Source organism: Boleophthalmus pectinirostris, unplaced genomic scaffold (assembly GCF_026225935.1).
Source record: "Boleophthalmus pectinirostris isolate CB_2022bp ecotype Guang Dong unplaced genomic scaffold, ASM2622593v1 HiC_scaffold_7, whole genome shotgun sequence".
NCBI lineage: Eukaryota > Metazoa > Chordata > Actinopteri > Gobiiformes > Gobiidae > Boleophthalmus > Boleophthalmus pectinirostris.
Genome location: NW_026571473.1, coordinates 11602133 through 11628935, shown reverse-complemented (window position 1 = coordinate 11628935; position 26803 = coordinate 11602133). Strand labels below are relative to the sequence as shown.

General features: G+C 38.5%; 1 protein-coding gene across 1 annotated transcript; it reads right to left on the bottom strand.

The window, feature by feature from the left end:
- Positions 1 to 1767: 1767 nt before the first annotated feature.
- Positions 1768 to 26139, bottom strand: tie1 (tyrosine kinase with immunoglobulin-like and EGF-like domains 1). The gene is made up of 24 exons (XM_020938057.2): positions 25666 to 26139; positions 23362 to 23655; positions 21556 to 21666; positions 21324 to 21479; positions 20557 to 20688; positions 20290 to 20430; positions 20077 to 20205; positions 19532 to 19677; positions 19011 to 19155; positions 17919 to 18077; positions 16641 to 16781; positions 15369 to 15671; positions 14370 to 14660; positions 13671 to 13867; positions 13059 to 13205; positions 12540 to 12603; positions 12101 to 12211; positions 8958 to 9148; positions 8766 to 8879; positions 8401 to 8471; positions 5813 to 5853; positions 5641 to 5737; positions 5173 to 5272; positions 1768 to 4363 (listed from the first exon to the last, which is right to left on the bottom strand). Exons 1-24 carry the CDS (start codon positions 25718 to 25720, stop codon positions 4292 to 4294), a joined length of 3408 nt encoding a protein of 1135 aa, XP_020793716.1. The 5' UTR covers positions 25721 to 26139; the 3' UTR covers positions 1768 to 4291.
- Between the last annotated feature and the right edge of the window lie 664 nt (positions 26140 to 26803).

The following is a 26803-nucleotide window of genomic DNA, read 5'->3' as shown; positions in this document are numbered from 1 at the left end:
ACTGACAGTTCACACAGGAGCAGGAAACATGTGTCAACTCTGGAAGTCTCCAAATAAGGAGGAGAGAGGGAGGAGACTGTTATGTTTACGAGTAGAGTATATGAATGCAGTTGATAACAAAGAGGAGTTTAAATGATGTCTGATGTGTAAACGTGACTAGGCCGAGAGGTCTTAAGAGGTTAATAATACTGTACAATGTAATATTTACCAAATCATATGAAATGTTAATTACAGTACACATGAATATGTAGCCTCTGTCCTTTGTTTGCCCTGTTTAGTAGCAAGTTCAATGAAACCATTAATTAGTACAGAATAGAAACAGAATTTAACCAAGAACCTATTTAAAGCTCTGTTTTTGCCTTCTGTATGTGTATGCCATACATATTCTGGCCAATTAATTACATCATTTATGATTTATCATTATGATAACATATATACATATCTTCTAAGTGTGGTATCTCCATTTTATTTGTAGTACTTCCTAGTTAAATTCCTGATCTTATTCTTTCAGTATTGAGCATATTGACACTGGCAGAGTGATTTTTACTTCTTCTGGTTTTTCTATTAAAGGTTTATCAACATGCTGCTTTTTCTGTGTTGAGTTTGTGTTTCCTCTGTACACTCCAGTTCCTCATCATCTGGAGATGGGTCCCTGGGCTCCTGACTGGCTACCCAATAGCACTGAAACATGGGTCAAATGCAGTGGAGATTTATAAAGTTTATCTTAATTTTACTTTGTCTTCTCGTGCCCTTATTGCCTGAGGTCACCATTAGAGCCCAGGTCAGACCTCACACCACAGTTACACAAAGTTCCTTTAAACTCACCACAACCGTCGTTGCATGTCTCTTTTCTGCATGTGTGCATTATCTCCAGCCACAGGTCTGCAGTGCATGCCAGGACAACTCTATGTGTACAACTGAACCTAAGTCACTTCTTCAATATAATTTATGGTCTATAGTAGCATCAACTGAACCATACCATGCATGTTGAGCTATGTACACCCTTTGCTAATAAGATCAGAAGGGTGGAACAATACAAATAGTGCAAATTAATGATATTGCAATGTGAAATGTGCAATATTACTATGAACTTAGTTACTTTGGTTACCGCTACATAAGATAAGATACACAAAGATAAAGTATTTCATTGGCATTAATTGTTAAATTTATTTTACTACACAAGTTACAGTATTTTTCCTTGCACTTCTATTTCACTTCTCTTTTCATTCAATTCTACTAGAGCCCACATTGCGAATCATGTTTTTTATAATATTTGTGTCTACAATTTGTTGCTTCTAAAATATTATATATTGTACTAAAATATAAACTAAAATGCTTTACTCAGATGCTTGATGGAATTGCAAAAGATTTCACCTAAAAAAAACCTCATTGACACAACCTTCATGATAAGTTTCATCCACAAATACATCTCTGTGGCAAAACGAAAGAGTTAAATCCTGTTGATGTTTTTGCAAAACTGATAAATAGCTTCTACTAGCATGACACTTTTAGACTTTATTTATCCACAATGGAAATTATTTCTAAACTACATGACCCTCTTAAGTAGTAAACCCTCTAGTAATCTACGTGACCCTCTAAATCTCTCTGTCTTTGTGTTTTTGGGAGCAGCAGGAAGTGTTTGACTGGCATCTCTGGCCCGGTGGTGGTCTTTGGAGGAAGCACAGTGACAGATCAGCTCTGTGCAGGAGGAGCAGAAACTAGCTGTGAGCTCACCGCACCGACACTGGCCCCAGACGAGCTGCTTGTGGTTAGGTTTGTCATTTCCACCTTTTCAAGACAAAAACACTAAACTTCAACAGTAGTTAACTTGCATATGATGGGTTTTCAGTTTTTTTTGTTTTGTTTTGTTTTTTTACTATTACTTGGTCTGAGGGATAGTTGAAAAGAAAAGTAGTGGAGTTTTAAAATTGATTTATTTATGCCATTAACACCGAAAACTACGGTTGGCAAAACTATTGAAAACAGGATCGATACTAAAACTAGTATATTGAAACTAGATACTCATTTGAGCAGGTATCAATACTAAAAATGTCGCTTTCACAGGACAGAAATTTACTTTTCCTGAATAACTTTTGTATGATGTTGAGCTGTATCAGAATGAAGTATAAGAGCACATAGATTAATATACACTCATGGACCACTATCGAACCTACCTGGACGATTGAGGGATTACAAAGATATAAGGCTACATGGTACAATATAATATATATAAATAATTTTCTATTGTCTAAATAAAAAGTTTTTAAATTATAACTGTGATTTTGAAATCGGTGTTGCGTATTGAGTCTATTCCTTAGCATCGAAATTGCGTTTGAAATTTTAGTATTGTGACAACACTATCGAAAACTCCATCCACACTTTACAAGGAAGTAATTTTTCAGACAGATTAAAAAATCATTAAGACCACAATCATAATCATAATCATAATCAGTAACACCATAATAAGGCGTTAATATCTACTTTTCTACTCTAGGTAACAGTTAATTCCAGAACCATAATGTAAACAAAGGCCAAAACTTCTGCATATTCATGTCTGCTGCCCATGTCCAACCAGAAAGTCAAATTATAAACTTCACCAAAATGTAAAAAAGTGAATTGAATAGTCTAATGTTCTGCCACATGGACTTTAAAGCTTTTGTTTTTCAATATGTGCAGCAAACATTGATATAAATATGAGAACACTTCGATTACAAGTAGTTGTGGTACAATGCCATAACGGACAGTTTATGTAAAAAAAAGTTGCAACAATGCATGAACATTTACGTGACTTCACCATATGGTGCTAATAGACAAGTATTACAGTAATTACATTTACAGAGGACAGTCAGTTCATCTTAATGATTAGAGAACTCAATTTCATATCATAGCGTAGGTTAAAGTGAACTGACAAGCAATGCTCACCATTCTTAGCAACAGTGAAAGATAACTGCAATTATATGATAAAAAAACCCCCCCACAAAACTACAGTTACAGCATAATGCAACTATTCATAAGAAATTTGAATCCAACTTTACTTCACACCACAGTAACCGAGGGTGCGTTCACACTTGCACAAGCATATCATAATTGGGACTAAACTAGGACTAAACCCAGTACTTAACCTAGACTAGACCAGGACTTAACCAGGACTATAGCAGAACATATTATAGCCTATAGAAAATACTAACCATGTTTCCTAGTAGTTTGCAGTCTGCACACTGTATTATAGTTGGGATTAATCACGTTGCCATAACATTACGTTGAATGACAGACGTGTCCTACTTGACACTGCACTTTTCCAGGCACATTTACACATATTCTGGTTTGGCTTTTGGTTTGAGGCCATTTAAGTCTTGACATAGACTTGGTTTGGTTTAGTCCTGGCTTAATTCCAAGTTAACATGCTGTCTTCATCCTATTACCTTGATATTACTGTGTTGTAAAGTGCAACTGCAATATGTAAATTCATGAGCTGCAGGAGACTCTCAGTTCAACAATGTTATCTTCCACTGTGGGTATTTCCTTTATACAACACTATGACGACTTAGCTGCGTCAATACCAGTAACTTAACCACAGATTTTATCTTAACTTGACTCTGTGATGACGCTTGCTTGTCTCCATGAAGATCGATGAGTTTCATCTTACTATGGGACATTTTAGGCAAAGCAATAACATTTGCATGGAGAGACAAGTGAGTGGGAGACCCTACACCAGAAACGTTACATAGTACACCTTTAAAGTGTAAAAGTTCAGTTCAGCAAAATTAGTATTGACCCTTCTATGAAATAGTACAAAATAATATGAGGCATATAACTGGTCTAAAACATACAAATACATATAGTAGTAGTAGTTTACATACAGTACATTCATATGGCAGTGGTATGCAAAAGTACAGTCTAACAAACAATGATAGTAAAACTGTTAAGTGCTACAATGTGTGTTGAACTTGATCGACGCGATTCACAGTTTTTGTTGTTATAAAAATGTCTTTGCTAACATCCTCCCCTCAGACTCTTTGGTGTCACATAGCTCCATCCCATAGCTCTTCTGTAGCATTCACACTTGTACCAGCAAATTTCCAACTAGCATCCAAGACCAACCCCAAAATGTCCTCATGTCATTGTACAGTGTCCTATCACAGTTCTAGTCCTAATGCTGGCTGCTTCGAGTCCGGGTGGAGCGCCTGCCTCTCCTGCCTTGATGGAGAGGTGGGTGGCAGTAGCGCGGTGCCCAGCCTCGGCTCCTCCTGGTGGGGCTACGGGGCGTCCTAGAGTCTGGGGGGGCTGGTAGTCAGGCCTCTTCAGCGGTGGCGTCGATCCCAGCATAGGTGAAGTTCTCAAACAGAGCCATGTTGACGTAAGCCTGACAAAGAAAGTTGTATTCAAGTTGTATTCAAGTGACAATACTGACAAAAGATGAGGCTGTTTAATTTATTAGTGTTTTTAACCTATTCTGTATACCATTTTGATTGCATTTTAGCTATATAAAATGCAGATGAAAGTATATTTAGATAATGATTGCTCTGGGCCCATGTAGCCAATGTGAAGAGGTTTTATTTTGAACACCTACTTGTTCTTTATAATTTAATAGTAATGCACAATATTGAGGCCAACGTTATTGATACATAGACTGTATAAAGAAGTGGCCTAAGGGAGTGCGACGTCACCAGTAGCGTATTATAGGCTCCAGTCAAATTTAGTTCATGAAGCTAGGAATTTGGAGCCCAGTTCCATATTAGGAGTAGGAATTTATTTAAGGAAAATAGTGAAAAAACACCAGGATCGTATAGGCTGGGTAAATTTTAAGACAAAAATGGCGAGGCTCACAGCAGAAGATACAGAGAGAGGGTCGACATTTTTTCAAAGTAAAGTCAATTGGAGTTCATGGAGCCAAAAGCGCCCCCATGTTCACTTCCTATTGGGAATGTGGCAGCTATGTCCATTTATATACAGTCTATGGTATGATATGATACTATGAGACCTTAATAAACTGTGCCAATGCTGTGAGTTACATTTGAATATTGTTACATCTATTGATTGGCCTGGGACAGATTAGAGGAAGTGTCCGGGGAGTTTAAAGGCAGACAATCAGTTTTCACAGCTTTTTCTTCAGAAGTATTTCAAAACAAACTAATTTCCTTTTTACTATTGCAAATAGCTGTGATGACTTACCTTCCTGGCCTCTTGCATCCTGCTGAGCTGCACTGAGATCTGAGAGAAGGGTGGTCTCTCATAAGGCCTGTCCCTCCAGCACTGTCTCATCAGCTCATAACTGCAAATACACAACAGAAATGGAGTACTCAAAAATGATATTCAAGTAAGAGTACTGTTACTTTAAGATAATATTACTCAACTAGGAGTAGTACTAATGATTCAAGAAGTAATATTTTGGGGGAAAGTTGTATTCAAGTTCATGTAACTGTAAAAGTAACTGGACTTTAATCTGATTTATACTTGAAGTTAAGGTAATTGAAGGAACAAAGCATAGAATAATGTAAACTAACTGGTATTTTTAGGAACAGACTAAAAGTTAGAAAAGGTAATAGTGCTTCAAACAAAAAAAGTAATTTACTATGGTCAGCAAAGCTTTTGTCGCTTGTAGACTCAGAAAAGTTACTTAGAAAGGTAAAAGGTACTTACACTTCATCGTCACAGTTTTTGGGTTGCTCCATCCTGTATCCTTGTGGTAGTTTCTCATAGAGTTCAGCACATGTCATACCACAATATGGCGTGCCACCTAAAAACACCAGCCCAAAAATGTTAATATTAGTTGACAAATGGCCACCCTATATTATCATACTGTAGTACTCACCTAGACTCACTATTTCCCAAAGAAGAACACCGAATGACCATCTGAAACATTGGCAACAATTGTATGTATTAGAGAACACAGGCTGGCAGTTATTATATTTTACTATATTTTTTATTGCATTATTTTACATCAGGGGAACTATTCACTATTTCAAGTGTAAAATAAGAACTACAAATTGACTCTTTATTATATGGAGCTCCTGTATTTACACCAGGGGTGCTCACACTTTTTCAGCATGTGAGCTACTTACAAAACGACTAAGTCATAATGATCTACCTAATACAAAGCCAAGCAAACTGCACTGAAACACTCTGTGCCCCTTTTTTGGACCCTCACCCACAGTTTGAGAACCCCTTCTTTAAGAGAACTTCCTCTGGCACTTTACACAAAACTGTGAAAAAAGAAGGAAGATTTTTAAACCTGTTTTTTAAAGTTCCAAACTGGAGTTGAATTATTTTCTGGTTTTGCAGTGATATTTACCAGCCTCTACACGTTTACCAAACCAAACGCACATCGTGACAAACACAGATGCATTTGTGCACTTTTGTTAGGTAAACTTCAGCCAAATGTGGCAGTAGGTCTGTTTTGTAGGTCTGCCCTCTGCTGTAGACCTGCTTTGTGCCAACACACAAATTTAGACTTGTTTTTGCTTCATGTTTCGTCTTGGTCTTCTAATCAGCGCACTGTGGGAGGGGCTTGTGTTCGCTGTACGCAGGAAGGAGCGAGAGCGTGAAAAGGTGAGGGGCGGCGTGCTGACGTGAGGCAGATGGACAGGTAGGATGTTAAGGAAGTTTAACCTGCCCTGTGATGCACGCTGGTACACGAGGGCACACACTGTTGCAGACAAGCCATGCATAGGGAGCGTGTGTATTATGATGTGCTGTAGAGTCTCCGCGGGCTGCACTGAGCGCACAGGCTGCACTGAGACGCCCCACACGCTCCTGCACCCCGCTACAAGTTTATTGCCAACAGCAGCGGCCGTAATGAAATATGATCGCACTTGTTGAGTGTCAGACCTTGAGTGAGAGACAAGACCGAGTCCAAACGCGAGTCCGAGACGAGACACGGCGATCGACTGGTAGATCGCGATCGATGTATTGAGCACCCCTGATTTACACAGTATATACATACTCACACCTTAATTGACACTTTAATATTATTTTAGTCCTTATTATTAGTTATTTTTTTATTTGTTTCTATTATATTTATACTGTTATATGTATTTAAACTTTAAAACACATAACTTATTCCATTAAAATATCACAATTATTTTATATGCAATTTTGTAAGCAGTATATGTAAAATGAAGTTAAACACATTCTTTACGTAGCTAATTCAAATGATTTCCACATACAAAGACAGCAGTGTCTAAATCATCACCACAATGAAATATAACCACATCTCTTGTTATCTGTTTCTAAAAAGCAGAAGTCTTGTCTGCATGTGGTAGGCTTGTGGACCACACAAATATTGCATTGCGCTGCTGCCTTCCTCTGAATTTGTTTTTCTGAGGTCTTTTGTATGATATCTGGTATCTGTCTGTCTGGTATCTGGTATCTTGTTTACCACTGCTAGCTAGGCACTCTTCCATTGGTTGTCTTATTGGTTGTGTTCTTCTTTGCTGTATATAAATAGAACCTGGTTGGCAATTGCTAATGTCTCAGTTAACAAACTAACTCGTGCTCAGAGTGTCCTATCTCCCACACCCTACTGCCACCCCAACAGTGATGAGGAATGTTGAGTTGTTATTTTCCAATTGTTTTCTTTGCATTTTCGTGAATCTCAGTCAATATGAATCTTGTTTTTTGTATGTATCTTTTTGAAGTTGCTTAATGTAATTTAAGGTGCAAATCTAATGCAAAAATAAGGCCAAATTGACTAGAAGGTTGCACAGTATGGCATTAAACCCCTCTCCTGGAAACGAACAGGTGGACTTACCAAGACTAGGTCAGATCTATAGATAAGCAACCTCACTTATTTTAAGAATGCAACAAAACACAGCAAAAGCAGGTGACAGACCTTCCACCCAAAAAGCTACATTGTGCACATTTAAAAGAATGAAGTTACTGAACTCTGGTCAGATAACTAAAAGAACTGTTCACTGTTTCAAGTGTAAAATAAGAACTACAGATTGACTCATTTTCATATGGAACTCTTGTATTTACACAATATAATTAATGTGTATTCAAGAATTCACACTTTAACATTATTTTTGTGATTATTATTAGTTATATATTTATATAGATTATTGTACTATATTTATTTAAGCTTAAAAACACATAAATTATTATATATTAAATTACCACAATCATTTAATATGCAATTTTGGAAGCAGTATATATAAAACATATACATATTTTTTATGTTTCTAATTCAGATGATTTCCACATAACGACACAGCAATGTCTTAATCATCCCCACAATGAAATAAAACTACATCTCCTGTAAATGTGTCTAATAAGCAGAAGTCTCATCTGCATGTGGCAGACACACCCTCCACCAAAAAAGTTTCACTTTTAAAAGAATTTGGTAACTGAACGCTGGTCAGATAACTAACGCAATACTACGAATCTTTAAAAGTTACATACACATCACTCTTGGTCGTGTACACGCTGTAGTTTAGAGACTCAATGGCCATCCAGCGCACAGGAAGGCGACCCTGAACATCAAGAAAAGCAGAATGTAACATCAATACAAAAAGTTGATGAGTTTACTTACTACCCATTCCATTCGCAAGTTTACAACTAACAAATACTGTATTAGTTCAAAATACATTCACCTTTTTACTGCCCTCTAGTGGAAAAAATTAAACAATCTAATGCAAAAATAAGGCCAAATGCAAAAGAACTAAAAAGGGTGGAGAGGAATAAAGTTACAGTTACCTAAACAATTTTAATTAGATAAGAGAAATGAAGTCAGAATATGAGATCCCAAAGCTCCAGGCTGAACTCACCATTGTTTTCTTGACATAAACTTCCTCTCCTCGGGATAAGCCAAAGTCTGCTATCTTCGCTACAAGGTTATCCCCCACAAGCACATTTCTGGCAGCCAAATCTCTGTGTATGAACTGGTAAGAAAACAAACAATGACATAAGAAATCTGAAAGTATTTAACAACTTTAATATGGTTTAGTTGTACGCCCTACCTGTTTGTCACTCAGATAGTGCATCCCATTGGCCACATCTACAGCGAACTGCAGCAGCTGTTGAGAGGTGAGGGTGGAGGCAGTCCCATGTTCCTTTGCAAAGGCAGGGTCAGTCTCCAGCACTCTGCTCTTCCTCAGGAAATCCAGCAGGTTTCCGTAGGGGGCGTATTCAATGGCGATGTACAGGTAGCCTAAAAAACAGACAGTGGTTATGTTAGGAAAACATGGAGTTTGATAATGCTGTGATTTTTACTTTCTGAACAAGAGCTGTGATGCATAGTGACCATGTTAGTGATTGTTTCTTTCAGTGATGAGGTTGAAGGTTCAATTTAGTTTTGTTTATCTTTAGAAAACATAACATCCACATAAAAACGTTGATGTTCACAAAAACGTTTGTGCGTTTGTGGTAGTAGCAAAGCAATCCTCATTTGAATTTGCCAATTAAGATATGCTAAGGTCATAAATATACAGTCCTTGGTTCAAGTACACTTTATTGTCCCCGTAGGGGATTTGTCCTCTGCATTTTACCTGTTGTGCTAGTTTTGGGCTGTACATTACAATCCATATTAATTCAATCGCTGAATCCATTACTAAAACCTATGTTAGTGTATGCTTTCCTATATGTTCTTTGGAAACTTGCTTCTTCCCCCCTGACACCTCTCCTTCAGTGTCTTAGTGAGGTCAAGGATTGGTTGGCCCACAACTTTTTATGTATTAATGAAGGCAAACTGAAGTCATTGTGTTTGACAATACCGACCCCGTCACTGACTTTGGCCCACTGAAACAGCATATAAAACCATCTGTCACCAACCTTGGTGTTACTATGGACAGTGATTTTAAATTTGACAAACAAGTAAATGCGGCTGTAAAATCTAGCTTTTATCATTTGCGGCTTTTATCTAAAATTAAACCTTTGTTATCTTTTAAATAATTTCAACAGCTCATGCATGCTTTTATTTCCTCTCGTTTAGACGCTCGCTTACAGTTGGTCCAGAATTCTGCTGTGCGCCTTTTAACTGGAGCAAAAAACGTGACGACATTACCCCAATTTTAGCGTCTTTGCACTGGCTTCCATTTCGTTTTAGAGTTGATTTTTAAAATTGTATTAGTTTGTTTTTAAAGCTTTGAATGGACTGGCCCCACAGTATGTCCCGGACCTCATCCAAATTTACACCCGCGTGTGCTCTGAGGTCTGAGGACCAGCCTAGTTCGTGGTGCCTAAAACGAGACTTAAAACCAGGGGGGGACTGGGCCTTCATTGTGGCCAGCCCCAAACTCTAGAACTCTCTAGAAACCTCTGGCTTTTAACATCACGTGAGTTGTGTGGTCCTCTGTGTCTTTTATTTATTTAACTATTTACTGCTATTTTATGATTTTTATGGTTTTTGCTTTTATTTGCTTTTAGTGGTTTTATTGTTTTAGGACTGGTATGGCCAAATTTTAGCATTTTATCCTTTTGTGGTCTTCATTTTATGATCTCTGTGCTTTGGAAACTGCTTTGTTTGTGAAATGTGCTATAGAAATAAAGTGGATTTGGATTTGGGAAATAGTGCTTCCACCCAAAGTAAAAAAATGTGTACTTCTAAAATGCTCTCAAAGGAGACATATTATGAAGAAAAAGACTTTTATTTCTGTTTTCACCTATTGTCTGCCATATCTCCACTCCCTGCTCTGTACTTCCTTGCAATTATTAGGGTCATTCATACATTTATGGTCTGCAGCTTTGAACAGGAGATCTTATTTATGCTTATTGCCATTATTGAACCAGCTTAGATCAATAATATGGTTTATGAGAATCAATATATAAAATAATGATCTACATACTGTATTGTTTATTCTAAATACTTGGGGAAAACAGGTCTTTTGGACTAAATGAAAGTGAGACGTGTGTACCCCTGAGCCAGCCTTGAAAAGATTGCTAAAATACTTCAGTTGTTTGTTAAAATATTTTTGTAAAAACATTGTCGTACTGTTAGACAATAAGAAAGTAAGTACGTTTGAAAATAAAAGAACAAATAGTAAACCAATCCAAGAATGATACACAAAGGTCTTCTGTGGTTTATTTAAAAAATATGGTTCTTCCTGAAAATCCTTTTTGTCTAAAGTCCAGCAAATGCAGCTTTGAACAGTACGTTTGATGTCATTTTGTATCTTTGTGTGCACTGATTTTGTAAAACCACACAAGTTTACAGAATAAAACAAAAACAGAGCCGAGACAGAGAATTAACTGAATGTTTATTTTAAGATCTATCTGGGTTTGTCATGTTTTCATTGTTGTAATTTCCCTAATTAAATCCAATCTCAGATGTCCCTAATCCCTGATCAAACAAAACCAACTTGATTAAAACAACGTAAAAACTGGAAATGTAATCCTCAGTGTTAACAGTTAGTGATGTGGAAACCTGATTTAAATTCAAGAAAACACGCCACTGCAGCAGGGACCAATCACACTACTAATACTGGCAGACAGGGACTATTTACACTGGACTTGTACAGGGGATCTCCAATTGCAGATCACAGCAAACGAGACGAGAGCAATAGTTCAGGATCACAAAATCTCCATAAACAAAGATGTAAGAAGCACTCTAATTCTATAATAGGGATATGGAAATATTAAAGGAGACATATTATGCCTTTTTTCTGTATTTAGTATCAAACTATAATAGGTAGACCAGAATTTTACTTTCATTGTACATTTTAAACCAAAATATGAATCGAAAACTGTTTAATAATAGAAGCATGTCTATTGACTTCCTGTACAAAACTGCAGGTCTTTGCCATCTCACAGTACCATTTCACCATAGCAAGCAACAAATTTGTATTTATATCTTTGTATTGTTGAAAAATGTCAAGTATGGACATAGCAGTGAGTGGACATAGGGGGTAGGTGAAAACAGACATTTTCTGAGTCTGTGAGGGCAGGAAAGTACACGGTTTCTCAAATATGCATTGCCACATCAAAACTGGGACTAAACCTGGAATTAAACCTGGACTACAACTACGACTGACAATTATGGCAAACCCAAGTCTACATCCGGACTAATCTGGGGTCAAACCAGGGCCAAACATGTGAACATATCCCTTTGTGACGTAAATAAAACAATGACCAACAGCTGCCAGCGGCCACTAGGTGTCTCCCTTACCTCTGTTCTCACAGGCTCCGATCAGGTTAATGATGTTGGGATGTTGCCCCAGTTTACAGAGCACCTCCAGCTCACCGGCAAAGTCTCTGTGGTCATTCTCCGTGGCGTACTCTGAGGAAAACCATCAGCACAAAACAATTCATTAAAGGAGGAGGAGAGCTACTGTGCCAACTCAACACTTCAGTTTTTTTTAAATGAAAAGATTTGATCGGCCGAGAAGCTGTGTGTTTACATCAGAACATGGGTGGAGAATATTTACATAAATGAATAAATATATGGTTTTGATATTTTGGATAAATATTATTTATGCAAGTCGTGGTTTCATAATTCATTTGGTTTTGCAGCTTTTGTAGTGTTAACAGTTCATACTACAGTAGATATTCTGAGTTTGAATGCAACAAAATGTGACTATCTGCCCATCCCTTCATCTTAATTTTACCTTTTAGCATCTTTATGGCAGCACTCATCTTGTTGCCGTCTTTCTTGATCATTGCTTTGATGACCTGGTTTAGAACTCATTATTAGTTACTATGTCAGGAACAAATTATAAGAAAATGTATTTACATGTATTATACTTAAGTTTTGTTTCATTCACACATGCTTAACACACAAACCCTGCATAATTAGTAAGTGCTCCTCTGTGTTCTTAAACTCCCGACACCCTTCACTTGAATCATTTGGATTATTTCAGACCTGGAAATGCCAATCTTTACTGAACAAAAAGTAAATTGGCTTTTAATTTGAAAACTGCCACTTCATGATAGCACACGGTGGAACAAAGCATTTTGAGCTTTGGCGCTGTAGACAGACTAACGATAAAGGGTTACTCAAACATTTGTGAATGAAACAAAACACAACTCTGGGTATGTTTTTGAGGAAGTAATAATATTCTAACATGATTTAAAGCTCACAAGAGTAAATTTTGTGTATTATAGGACCTTTAAATTGAAGTACGGACCTGTCCAAAGTTTCCCTCTCCTATGACGTCTTCAAACTTAATATCTTCCCACTCCAGGATGGGGTAGGTGAGGGGCTCTGGGGTGGGCTTTGGTCTTCGAGTAAGGGTCAGAGTTCCAGAGTTAAATTGCAGAATAGTTTCTTCGCCCTGTAACAAAATAAATAGGAGTTATTAGTAGTTATAATAAAGTTACTGAAAAGTTACAATGCCTCACTCAGAAGTAAGCACCATATTTGAGTCATCATATCTTAAAATGGTTCTTGCACAATCTCTTTTGATAAATATATTCATAAACACAGTCAACTCCCATGCCACTCAAAGTTCAAGTCAAGTCAAACTTTATTTCTATAGGACGATGCAAGTAAGTATCTTTAATAACTCAATATAGATACTAACCAAACCAAACAATTCTTTCATTTTGTGATTTACTGATTGTAGCTCAAGTTTTGACAACATTACATTTAGAAAAGAGTTCACTGGGATTATCCATCTTCAGGGTCATTGTGTTAATGGCATAAAGTTGTTTCAGTATCATCGCTTGCTGTGATCTGTATCAGTGTTGAAATATTTTTATGGTGACCAGTCAATAAATTAGCCATTTTGTGGACTTACTGATCCAGATTGGTAGGTGAAAGTGCGTCGTCGGTTGAGCAGAGTTTTGCGAATGAAAAACAGAGCCAGCAGCACCAGGAGAATGGTCACAAAGGTCACAGTAACTGAGCCCACGATGGCCATCAGGAGCTGGTACTTATCACCCAGAGGCTTCCCTGTGCTCACGCCCTGGGTGGTTGGGATCAGAATGTCCAGGCCTGTAGAAACAGCAAGACCGTGGATTACATCGAGAAAAATGGAAAATAAAATTATGAGATTATTATCAGCCATGAAAATAAAAGCGCTGCGATTTTAGGGAAAATAATAAAAACACTAGATATGTGGTTCTACTTCGCAGAATTCAGGGGACATTGAATCATTTGTCTCTATAGAGATGATTGCTTTACCCTGGAAAAACATACATTCTTTCTGCAAGAGGGCTAGCCTATGCACAGATCTGACCTGTACTTGGCCTAGTGGCATCACCAAACAGGTGGTGGACCCTTCACCAGAAAACTTACATACCAAATCCTTAATGAGATGTGTCTGTCTTTGGTTAATATGAGGAATCATAAAAGATACATTATATCAAAACTGGCTTGATTCACAACACCATAATCTTACCAAAGCGCCAAAGATACTGAGAAAGTTTTGAAAGGAGAGTCTTGCTCATGGACACGATGGCAGGAAAAAGGAATCGTATTTTTGAACAGTTCTTACCCTCTCCTTGAGTCTTAGCTTGGACAAACTTGCTCCACTCTCCTGGGACTTTGGAGAAGGCTCTGACTCTGAACTGGTACAGTGTGCTGCCGTTCAGTGCAGTCACATCTTTGGTGGTCTTGTTTCCATCGTCTGTGTCCACCCATGGGTGCGGGCTGCCCTGGCCCACTGGCTGATACTCAATCACATACTTGATGATGCCTCCGTTGGGGTCCTCAGGGGGCTGCCATTTCACCTGAACAGCTGACACAGACAGGGGCTGGGCTTGGACATTTTGTGGAGATGATGGGCCTGGGCACATAAGAAAAAAAAAAACAAAAAAAGTGTGGTTTAAACATTAAGAGAGAGTAAGTGCATCAAGCATCAGTTACTGTTGTGTAGTTCTAAGTAAATGGTTCTTATATTCACATTTTTCTCCCATTCTCTGAGCATGCTACATTCTGTCAGTTTATCTTAGGCACATGTTTCATACCAGATGTTCATGTATCAGATATTGGATCAGTACAACCAACACTGACAGTTTAAAATATTTGTGGGAAGGATTGGCAAATGAAACAAAAGAAAGTGAAACTGAGACCTTTTTTGTTTCTTGGCTTATCCTAGGCTTGAGTATAAGGAACAGTGTTTAAATAAAAAAAAAGATACTCTATGTAATCTGCTTGTCTCTATTGTGAGAGGTGATTGCTTTGTCTGGAATGTCTCACAGTATGTCATTAAACTTATCTGGAGATTCATGGAGACAAGCCTAATGCCAGCAGACCACGTTACAGATCAGATCTATAGAGAGCAAGCCCATATACAGTAAGAATGCATGTTTTTCAAGATATTTTAGAGCAATAAAAACACCTGTAACAGTAATGGTTTTCCTCTACATTAGTCTTGAGTACGCTTATGTGCAAAAGATAATAGATAGTATTTACCATATTTTTAATCAAGTATTATCATTTGCAGTTATACACATATGCAGTTATACATATTTAGCGTAATTGATGTATTTACCCTGGCTGAAGAGTCTGAAGTGGTACGGCTTGGAGGGGGGTCCCTGACTGCTGCAGTTAATGAGGCGGACCACCACGCTGTAGTCCTGCTGGTAGCGCAGGTTGTAGAACTTGGTGGAGAGCACATTTAACAGAGTGGTCTCCTCCTGAAGTTTGACGCTGTCGGGCGGAGGGCCAAACAGCTGCACTAAGAAACCACTAGCCATCGCCGCGGTGATGCCAGTGTTGCCAGGGAGACGCCAGTGCACAGTGACGTTACGACCCTCCACTACGCTGGTGTCAATCTCAGGCTGCACTGTGGGCTCTGTGGCAATGGAAAACAGGGTCAGCTCACATGTAGTACACCTGTATGATAAGTTATGTATGTAAGTTTTTATGTGTATTTAGATTACGCACTATGACCTTTGACCTAAGACACTGTACAAGTATAAAACATACGCCTTTCCATTTGTACCACAACAGCTTTATTCTTTATTTTAGATCCCTGTTAACCAATAACCATTTTTCCTAAGTCCATTGGCTTTTTATCTCAACATTTCTGGTGCTCTAAGCCTTTATAATGTTCTCTCTACTAAAGTGGTTCTCAAAAATGTAGTACCTGAGCTTGTTCTGGTGGTACGCAGACTTCAGTTGTAGCGTATTTTCCTGTTTTAGACACAGTTATGCTCAGAATGCCATATTTTCTTAGTGGCTACTTGATGTGAACCATTGGTCTAAAGCATCTTGCATGAATTAATGTGTAAAAAACAACCAAAAAAACTACTGCTAGACAAAAAAGTAAAATTTTTCACGAAGATTAATAATAATTCAACTATGATTAAAAATTCTGTATTTAGTAATTGTGTATAGTATGTGTAATTGTATATATAGGCTCTATTCACGTTTATGTCAGAAACCTCGGGTAAAGTTACCAACACAACTTGCCTAAATATCATCAGCAGTTAAATGAAGACTGCATATGTATGAGCTGTTTGGAATAATCTTGAATTTGGCGCCCTCATCTCTTCTAATTGCATGTACCCAGTGCGCTCAGAGTTGTGTGTCAGTGGAGGAATTATGAAAACGATGGTTGTAATTGTTGATTAGCTGAACATAACGGAAAGCTACAATGACATGTAGATGAAGAAAACTGGGCCAGTTTCTCATTTATCCTAGATTTTCTCAGATTTACTACCGCGAACAGAGCCTGCTGGAAGTTGTCATCACATCTTTTCAAATGTCTTCCTGATTTGTGACATAAGCGTGAATAGAGCCTATTATGTGTTGTGTTTACCAGGACAGTCGGTCTCCATGATGGCCTCCGGACCCAGAGCCCCCTCCCCTCCCTCTCCAGGCCGACTCAGCTGCACACGCACACGGTACGGCGTGGTGGGCTTCAGGTTCATCAGGTTGATCGGCTCTTTGTCACTATACACTGCACAGACATAATACATGAAAATATTACAATGTTAATCTGTACCATCTAGTAATGGGTATTGGTAGTGAAAACGTTTTATTACGAAATGAAAATATGCAGCTATAAAACACATTGGGAATAAAAGGGATCTCTCATGACTGGATATTTGTGGTTGTGGCAGCATGATTCATTGAACTGGTTTCTTCTTAGACAGTTTTAAACTCAGTTTTCACTCAAAACTTCTGCTATTGCTTATACGAGGAATATCATTTCTAGCCACATTGTTTTGTTGCTGTTGAGTAACGAAGCAGTAGTAATTAAGCAACTGGAGTTTTTTAAGTTGCACATTGTTTTAAGATGACATAAACTGTAAAACACACACTAAATTAGACTGTTAACTGTTTACATCACAGTAACTACCTACATTTTACCCCAGACTCTCAGATTTTAGCATTTCAATGACTACTTACTTATGCTTATCTTATGAAGTACATAGCTATCAATGAGTATTTTGTAAGAATGTGCCGATACTAGCACCGATCCAGGAAGACTTGTTATATCAGATATCGGGTCTATGACATGTAATCAATCAATATACTGGTTGGGCCTTTAATTGAATGTAATACGACTATTTACTGACTGATGTTGGCCCAGAACATCTCATAATGTTTGAACTTTTATTCATACAAAGTTGTCTAGTAGGTATTTGTAAGATAAATAACAGTTATATAACTCCACTGGGTCCATTTTATTTAAATATGCATTGAGTAACTTTTTGCTTGGGAGTCTGTCACTGGCTTGGATGTAACTGCTCTGCCTGGAATGTTCCACAGTATGACATTAAGCAAAGGATGGTTTTGTTGCTCAGATATACCTAGAAAAACAGCCATTCTGACTGTGAGCGGGATTGCCTCTCTGCATATCTGACCTGTAACTTGGTCTGATTTGGTCTCCGTGAAGATAGAAATGTTTAATGCCATACTGTGAAACATTTCAAACTGAGCAATAGCATCTTCGAGAAAAGCATTTGACGGAAACTTCCACCAGAAAAGTTTCACAGTGCACTTTTAACTGTTAACTGTATTTTGAGGGGAATAAAAAATGAGTCCCACATGCTCTGTAAATACAAGCTCTTCCAAACAGTCCATTTCTTACCTATAATTGAGGACCAGGAGTCTCCGTTCTCCACAGGTTTGTACAGAAGTCTAATAGACACAATGGGGCCATCTCCTCTGTACGAGTCTACAGGCATCACCAGCAGCTGCTTACTCCACCTCTTCAGCAGTTTGGGAGCTGTTATGGCCACTGGGGGCTCTGTGCAGCAGAGAAAACCAATCAGTGTTTAAGGGCAGGCACTGGAGGTGAAGAGGAAAATCATTTACTGTTTTCCTGTAAGGCACTTGTGTAAAAATGGTTGAAAATGGAAATATTTATTACTGAATAAATTATAGACACAGATTTTAATTTATTCATGGGTTTAGGCTTCTTGTTATATGCAATACTTTGAGGATGCTTCCCCATTCTAAAAACATTAGAATTTGTTATATTTATAAATCGTTAATTGCTATGGAAACAGTCCAAATTTGCAATCACTCTGAAACCGTTTGGGTTATTTTGTTCACATCCAGCTACAGAAAATATTCAGAGGTAATAAATGGTAGATAACACTGGAAGAATACTTTTTGGTTAAAATGTACTAAAATAAATCAAAGAATTAGTCATCAACAGACCAGTATCAGATCAGTAGAAAGCTAAATATTAAAAAAGTAAAGTATAAGACTGGTACTTTAAGTGGATAACTCTGTTTGAAATGCATATATGCAGAAAATGGCATATGAAGTTACAATTTCCTTTAGATGTAAGATATCCAACGTCAAGCGCAAACTGACCCAAAAGCTTAAAAACGATAGCGCCTCGCCTTAATCAATAAAAAAAAAAGTTTTAAAGTCCTATATTACGCAAAACGGACTCCTGTGAGCTTTAAGCCTTGTTGCCAATGCTGATATCTCATCAAAAACAAACTAGACTTGTGTTTTGTTTCATTCACACATGATTGAGTAACCCTTTATTGTGTTTTCGGCTTGAGAGAAGAACTCAGTCTAAATATCCAGAGTTTGTGTGTTAAATGTGTGAATGAAACAAAACACAACTCCAGGGATGTTTCTGATGAGGAAACAACATTACAACAGAGATATGAAAATAGCTTAATATGGGAAACATACTGTATTTCCGTATTTGACAGTGTACCTTTGATAGTGAGATTGAACTTGCGTGAGTCATGTCCTCCTTTAGTGGACACTCTGCACTCCCATTGTCCGGCCTGGTCCGCTTTCACACGGGGGATCTCGAACATGGCTATGCTCTTCTTTGAGTCCTGAATGGTGTGATTAGCCTGGAAAGCATTACAAAAATACATTTAAATCAACTTGGAATTGTGTATTTGCAACTTGATTTTGAGATGTGTTAAATTAGCAAGGAAATAGCAGAGAAAGAAGGACAAAAGGAAAGTCAGTATCCCACTTAAATGAACAGGCTCTCTGCAGACTGATATGGCCTTATCTACTCAGACCATTGTGCTGTCGACTTCCTCTGAACTTGATTAACACTGGAGTCAAGTTAGTTTTAAAGACACAGAAACTCCACTTGGATGAAAGGCAAAATATAATTACATTTTCTTATGCTATGCTTTAAATCTAGTTACACTTTTTGGATTGTAAAAGAGTTATTGCTGCCTGTATTTTGGAGAAAATACTTGATATGGTCCATACCTTGATCTGTATGCTGTCTAGTTTGCGGAGCTCAAAGCTGTCGTGGATGGGCAGAGGGTTCCCTGTGGCCGTGCACTTTACCTTTGGGCTGGAGTTCAGATTCCACTCTAAATTAGTATTTAAGTCCAAGATTTGTGGAACTCGATCTGAAAAGAGAAGATTTATGAAGCAAAGTGAGTGAGTGGAGAGAGGGCTGACACTTGTTTGTCTCAATGGAGATGCTATTGCTTTGTCAGGAATGTTTCACAGTGTGGCATTAAATGTATTTATCTGGTATTCATTTCACTACAGGTGTTTTGATGGCTAAAATAAACACCATGAAAAATATGCACGGTTACTATGAGGTTGCCTCTCCACAGAACTGATCTGTAACTTGTCCCGAAGACATCACCTATTTATGGAGATAAATTAGTTTTATCCCATACAGTGAAGATTCCAGGGAAAGCAAAAACATCTCCATGGACACAAACAAATAACAGACCCTCTACCAGAAAAGTTGTGTACATAGCGTGCATTAATACAATTGCTTTCAGTAAGGTACTCACCAGATTTGTCACAGTGCTCACCCCTCCAGCCTAACGGACACTGGCATCCACCAAAGCGATGACAGACTCCTCCATTCTGACACCTGCAGTGCAGCTTACAGTCGGGGCCATACATATCACTGTGACAGGCTAACAATAACAAAACATTTGGTTTACATTCAGTTCCTGTTTTCTGTGTACTGTGAGGACAGATCGGAGTGATTGTTGCCTTACCCTGCTCACAGTGTTTCCCAAACCATCCACTAGCACAGGAGCAGCCGTACGGATCAGGAAGGCAGAAGCGCAGCCCTTTACAGTTGTGGTCGGATCCGCAGGACTCTTGGCAGTTCTGACCAAACATTCCTTCTCTGCAGGCTGGGATCAATAATACAAAGGAAAACTTACACATCTGTTTGTTTCAGTGATTTGACGTGTCATGGTTCCAAATGCCACAGAAATGCCAGAGGCAAATATTACTCAAATCTTAAATAAAAAACAAACCTATTTCACAATGCATCCCCATGAAGCCTGGAGGGCAGATGCAGTCTCCATCGGCATCGTGACACACTCCACCGTTCAGACACTCGGGGCACTGCCGGTCACAGTACGACCCCCACTTGTCTTTGGGGCAGTCTGAAAGAATATATTATGTTAAAGATGCAATGTGTAACTTTTCTGGTTTGGAAGACACCATTTGCTTGTCTCCATGGAGATGCAAAGTAAGCAAGTAGGACGCATACAGTATTTGCAAGTTTTTGTGGACAATTAAACACCTGTAATGAATACATGCAAAACAAATAAGTAACTGAGGAACATAAAGGTGCACTATGTAACTTTTTGGGGTCTTTCACCTGATTGTTTCTTTGGATATGTAATTCCTTTGCCCACAGTATGACATTAAGCAGCTCTACCTTACATTTATTCAATTACTGTTGGTTTTATAGCTCAAAAATGCCTAGAAAAAAAGGCATTTGAATGTGGGTCGCCCCACCACACATCTCAGGTCTCTGTAACTTGGTTTGGTTTGGTCTCCATGACGATAGAAAGGTTTAATACCACACTGTGAAACTTTCCAGATAAAACAATAACATCTCCATGAAGGAAAGAATCTGATGGACCCTCCTCCAGAAAAGTTACACAACACACCTTTAAAGCAAATCAACAACATCTCCATGGAGACAAGCAAATGGCAGACCCCTTACCAGAAAAATTACATTATGCACTTCTAAATAAAGCATTACATTGAAGTGAATGCTCTACTGACTAACCTCTGACAATGAGCCTCATCCAAGCTCCATTCACTGGACTGTCCCCCACAAAGCTGGCACTGTAGATGCCCTGGTTGGCAAAAGTGGCATTTTCCACATTGAGGACAGCAGTGCTATTGATCACCTCGTTTGAGTGAGTCATGTAGTAGTAATTTCCTGGATCCGGAAAGCAAAAGAACTGCAAGATTATACATATTTTGGTTGTTTGAACGTATAAATATAAAGTACTTACCATTGTATTTCCACGTTACATCTCTCTTCTGTGTACTGAGCAGCTGCATGCTTATGTTGGCTGTTTCTCCTTTGTTTATTGTCAAGGTGAGTTGAGCGGGAAGAAAGCTGGCTGTGGTAACCAAAGAGAAAGAGAATTGGCAAAACAAACTCACAGCACATGGCCCAAGATTGAACAAATATAGCATCGCCTATACTCGGGTTTGTCACTGTCCTCACATAATTTCATCTTTGTATGAATGCGATTGCAACACACTCTCCATAGAAAATAAATTCTGGAACAGGACACGCTCTTGAGTTTCATAACATGACTTGCAGTTGAAATGTTCCTGAAAATGTAATAACAAAACCGTGCCGCCTGATGCCTTAATGTTCAATATGGAAGACTGGAAGACTGTCTTTCTCTCCTCACACACTCAAGAAAATCACAACCTACACCTTTTCCTCTCAACCAATCAAATCTCAAGTTTCAATGTTTCTTTATTAGTACCTAGCATCGACATTAATAGAGATTTAGGGGCATGGGTCCAAGAAGGGGCTTTAATTCTGGGGCTCTAAATCCCTGGGACCCAGGACAACAGACCCCTCTGTCCTCCCCGTCTACTGCCCTGGTACCTAGGCCTGTCACGACAACAAAATTGAAGTGTGATATATTGCTGAAGTAAATATAGAAGACAAACGATAATATTGACTCCATATAGCAAAATTATTCCACTAAAAGTATTGTAAATGTACAGTATTGTTAAAAAATATGAGGTGCAATAAATAAGTGACAATGCAACACTTAAGTAGTTAGTTAGTATCTATAATGAAGATAGAAGTTCTCTACGGCTCAAATCTCATGATAGAACAGAAAAATATATATCCACAAATATAGCCATGATAAATACTGACGGCAAAATGATTGTTACATCTCTCTTATATTGAACAATAAGTCCATATATTTATCATGACAGGCCTATTAGTACCTGCAGATATATTTGTTTGCAGATGGGATCACAGCTGCCTAATAACATTAAAATTAAGACAGCACATGGCATAAATTACTCAGATACATGGGACACTTGCTTCAGCCTCCCATAGTCAGTTTACCACAGTCCTATAGCCTCTGGTGATGCTTAATAGTGAGACTCGTACTTGGATACCTCCCCTGTTCAGTGATTCGTTTAAGGGATCAACAGTGACAGGAAGAATACCTTGAAAATGAATTTACCGGTAGTTACAGAATACTAAATACCTGCATTAAAATGTATTTTGTAATGTATTCCGATTGCATTTATGTATCGCTGGTCAGAGAAGGAAAATCATCTTTGCATGCACCACCAATGCAGTGTACCACTAATCCAGTTAATCAAAATTAGTACATACATACAAAATACATATTCTCTCTACATGTATTCAGTTACTTCCCAACAATGGGGACCACAAAATGTCAGCCAGAGTGATGAAGCTGGAACTCCCAGTGTGCTCTGACACATTGAGCTGTCATACAGTCTTGCCTACTTGCCCACTTTGCCACCTTCTGGAGTTTACCAAATCTAACTGACCCACAAGAGAAATTACTCCTCAACTACCCCTACTGCAGCAGAACAAGAATCACCCTCTTAAGCCACTCAGTCTCCTTCTATTCACAACCATCTTTAAGTTATCTTGTCTAACACTTTTTGCCAAAGTTTTAAAAAATGTTTTGTACCTGATTGTACCTGACTAGTCTCTACTCTATTCTAATCTAATCTAATCACCAGTTTTGATCCTGATTTATTAGCTAGATGATATTTGATGTAGAGCAGTAACTGTCGACACTAACCACCGTTGGAGTTGTTGATCATGGTCACTTTCTCCGGTAGCTTTCCCTCATGCGCGGATTCACAGTAGAAGATCCCGATATTCTCCCACTCCTTAAAGTCCCGGGCCACCACCTCCTTGTGCCTCGGCCTCACCACGATGAACGTCTTGTGGGGGACCTGGATGATGTGATTGGCCTTGTGGATGTCCAGTGCACCGTGCACCTGGCTGCGCTCTCCGTTGATACAGGACATGGAGAAGTGAGAGATGCCCGTGACCTCTGCTGTAGCGGTCATGGTCAGGTCAAGGACAGCATCTGTGGGACAGGAAGATTGGAATATGATGAACAAAAATATTTAAAGGTCCTATATTGTCCTATATCCTATATATACACAAAAATGTTCACAAAATGTTCTCTTGTGAGCTTCAAGCCATGTTATAATGTTGTTAACTCATCAAAAACATACCTGGAGTTGTTTTTTGTTTCATTCATGTATGTTCTCTGCTTAAAATTCTCTGTTCCACTTCGCGATATCATTGATATCAAGTGGTAGTTTTCAAGGTAAGAGCTACCTTTTACCTTTAGTTCAAAATGTGTGAATGAAGCAAAACATAACACCAGGTTTGTGATGAGGAAACAGCATTATGACAGATGTAATATGGGCCCTTTAAAGGTGGACTACGTAACTTTTTTGGAGGGCCTGCTACTTGCTTGTTGGTATATGTTGTTGGATTCATAAAAGGTATACGGCCAGGGGTTTCCAACCTATAGCTCGCGAGCAACCAGTAGCTCTCCACCCCATTCCAAGTAGTTCACCAAGGGATTTTGGAATTATACGATTGTGCTGAATAACAAAAATTTGATTAATTAAAGGCCCATTACCATTTGTGCACTAATAAATGGACAATGATTTATGTTTTATAAGTGTCTAACTGTCCCCTAAGGCTTGCCCTCTTTCTTATAATTGTCTCGATTTGTTGTGGTCACTAAAACGAGTAGCTCTCTGGCATTTTTGTTTTCTAAAAGTAGCTCACCAGAGAAAAAAGGTTGGAGACCCCTGGTATACGCACATCACTGGTACAAAGCTGCTACAGTGAACATAGAAAGTTAGACAAAGCCTGCACACTTACTCCAAACTGCATTTAATGAATGAAGAAGAACCACTGATTGAAACGTTGTCATTCATTAAATGCAGTTTGGGAGTAAGTGTGCAGGCAGTGTCTCACTTTATATGTTATTGGGTTGCCTGTAAAACTCCACAGTATGGCATTAAACTTCAAATCCCCAATAGAGACAAGTAATACCAGGCCACGTTACAGGTTGGAGAGGTGACCCTACTCACAATAAGAATGGAAGAATAGTTGCAGTATAATAAAAGAATAAATGTAAGATAGAAGTTTAATGCCATACTATGAAACATGTCAAGCAGAATCCCCACCAAAATACTGCAATGCATATTTCTGACAAGCGCTACTGCAAACACAACTATTGTACTAAAACGTGTGTACTTCTTCATCTTTTTTTTCACTTTTACTATAATTACACACTGTTATAAAAGAAAATAAATAAAACAAGAACAATTTCTTAAAAAAATAAAATACAGCCTATTTACAGTGACGACCCCTGACAACGTGTTTAGCCCTGAACATGTGCTGTATTTGGCAAAAACATCACGTTTGAACTTTGAACAGGCAATCTGCTGCTTCAAAGCTGACATTGGACTTGGACTGCCTGTTTCATATAGAAATAAACTTGTATTCGCTGCAGGTGGACTGGACCCCTGCCACGCTCAATAAACACAATCAGACTCGTCCTTGAGTAATAGTTTTATGACGTGACGTGAACCTGGGAATGTAATGCAGTTTCATTCCTCCTGTCACGACCATAACACATACTTGGCACGTGTCTGTATGTCAATAATGCTACTTAGACGCCTATGGATTTGTCCTTAGAACACAATCTCAGACCAAAGAAAAAGCTGAGTACGCCAAACTAATATCGTGAGTGGGTAGCAGAATCCCCTGTCCTGTTATTTAGCCTCTGATCCGCGGAACAATGGCAGGAAGCGTGGATGAGCTCCTGTTCCCAAAGGGCGCAGACGGCTACACTGGAGGTCGTGAGGACTTGAAAACATCACAAGCGTACACTGGTCTACATTTAAGAGTGAGCATGTAAACTACACACACTTTCAAGGTTTAGGCAAAAACTTGAGAAATAAAACATAAACAAAATAAATTAGCCTACCTAAAAAAAAGAAGAACAGAATAAAAGAAATAACGATAAGACACATAATGTAAAATCTGTTGAGCTAACATGAGCTTTTACCTGTCAACTCCACAAAGCACAGTAAAGTCAGCCACAACATCCTCATGAACCCCATAATCCACTTTGATTCTTAAAAAAAAAAAAAAAAAAAAAGAAAGAAAGAAAAAAAGAAAAACAGTGATAATCCAGACTGAGTGTGAATCAACGTGGTGACAGCATCCAGAACGGCGACGCAGCGCCACGACTAGTGACGCGCTTTTTGGCGCATAACTTCGCTTTTCCAAAGTCCGGTTACAGAGAGTTAAGTTTGTCCAAAAAGTCCAACGATGTCGCGGTGAGAGTTGTTCTCCAGAGCCTTGAGAGTAACGGCAGCGCTGGGCTAAAGGTAAAGCTTGGCTCTATCTGGGTGGGAAAGGAAGGAAGAGCGTCAGTGGAGCAGACTGCTGGCGCTCCACACCTCCTCCAGAAATTACGGAGTTATGGATTTTATGAGCTTCAACTCTGCCCATCAGATGGGCCATCTCCTTATTAATATACGCCTGTTGAATCAATATTACGAATATTGTCTTTGATAATCACATTACAGTCCATTGAAATAATATGGCAATGCCAAGTTGATGAAGTGGTAAATCCCTTTTTATTTTATTTTTTATTTTTTAATGTTGGCTATGTTTTAATTAGACTTCATAGCTTATTGCTCTGAGCTTTGGACCTTCATGTATTCCATTGTTTTGAAGATAGACCTCTGTTTAATCAGAACCATGTCATGACTTTCCAAAGACAACAGTTTGTTCTTCCACTTGAATGTATTGGTCACAACAGTCCAGCTCCTTCTGGAGTGGGCTGCTAATCACTGGACTTCAGGAAATGATGGACAATATGATGTTGTGTCTATTCTCATAATCTTTTATAAGTGCTCTATCATCTCTCATTCAGTGAAGAACGCCCTGGGCTTTATTTGATGCATTTCTCCGTGTCTGGACACAATCGACTTGGAGTTGACTCAACTCCTTATTGTTTAAGATTTCCTGTTTTCCTTTTCAGAACATCTCATGCTTTTTCAGCCTACAAGGGAAAACAATGGAAAGTAAGGCAAAACCTCCACAGTAGTAGTAAATAACCAAGTCTTGATAAGAATTATTTGAACATTGCATAATTTTATGTGAGAAGATATTTTATTTAAGTGAATATAAATTTA

Bases quoted from the DNA above. Each gene is read 5' to 3' on its own strand.
- tie1 (XM_020938057.2), bottom strand. From the start codon at position 25,720: ATGGGGTTCATGAGGATGTTGTGGCTGACTTTACTGTGCTTTGTGGAG. The intron at 20,431-20,556 runs GTTTGTTTTTTA...TATTGATCCCAG, and splicing joins GGGGATGCATTGTGAAATAG to CCTGCAGAGAAGGAATGTTT. The intron at 18,078-19,010 runs GTACACTGTCAA...TCTGCTGCACAG, and splicing joins GTTCAATCTCACTATCAAAG to AGCCCCCAGTGGCCATAACA.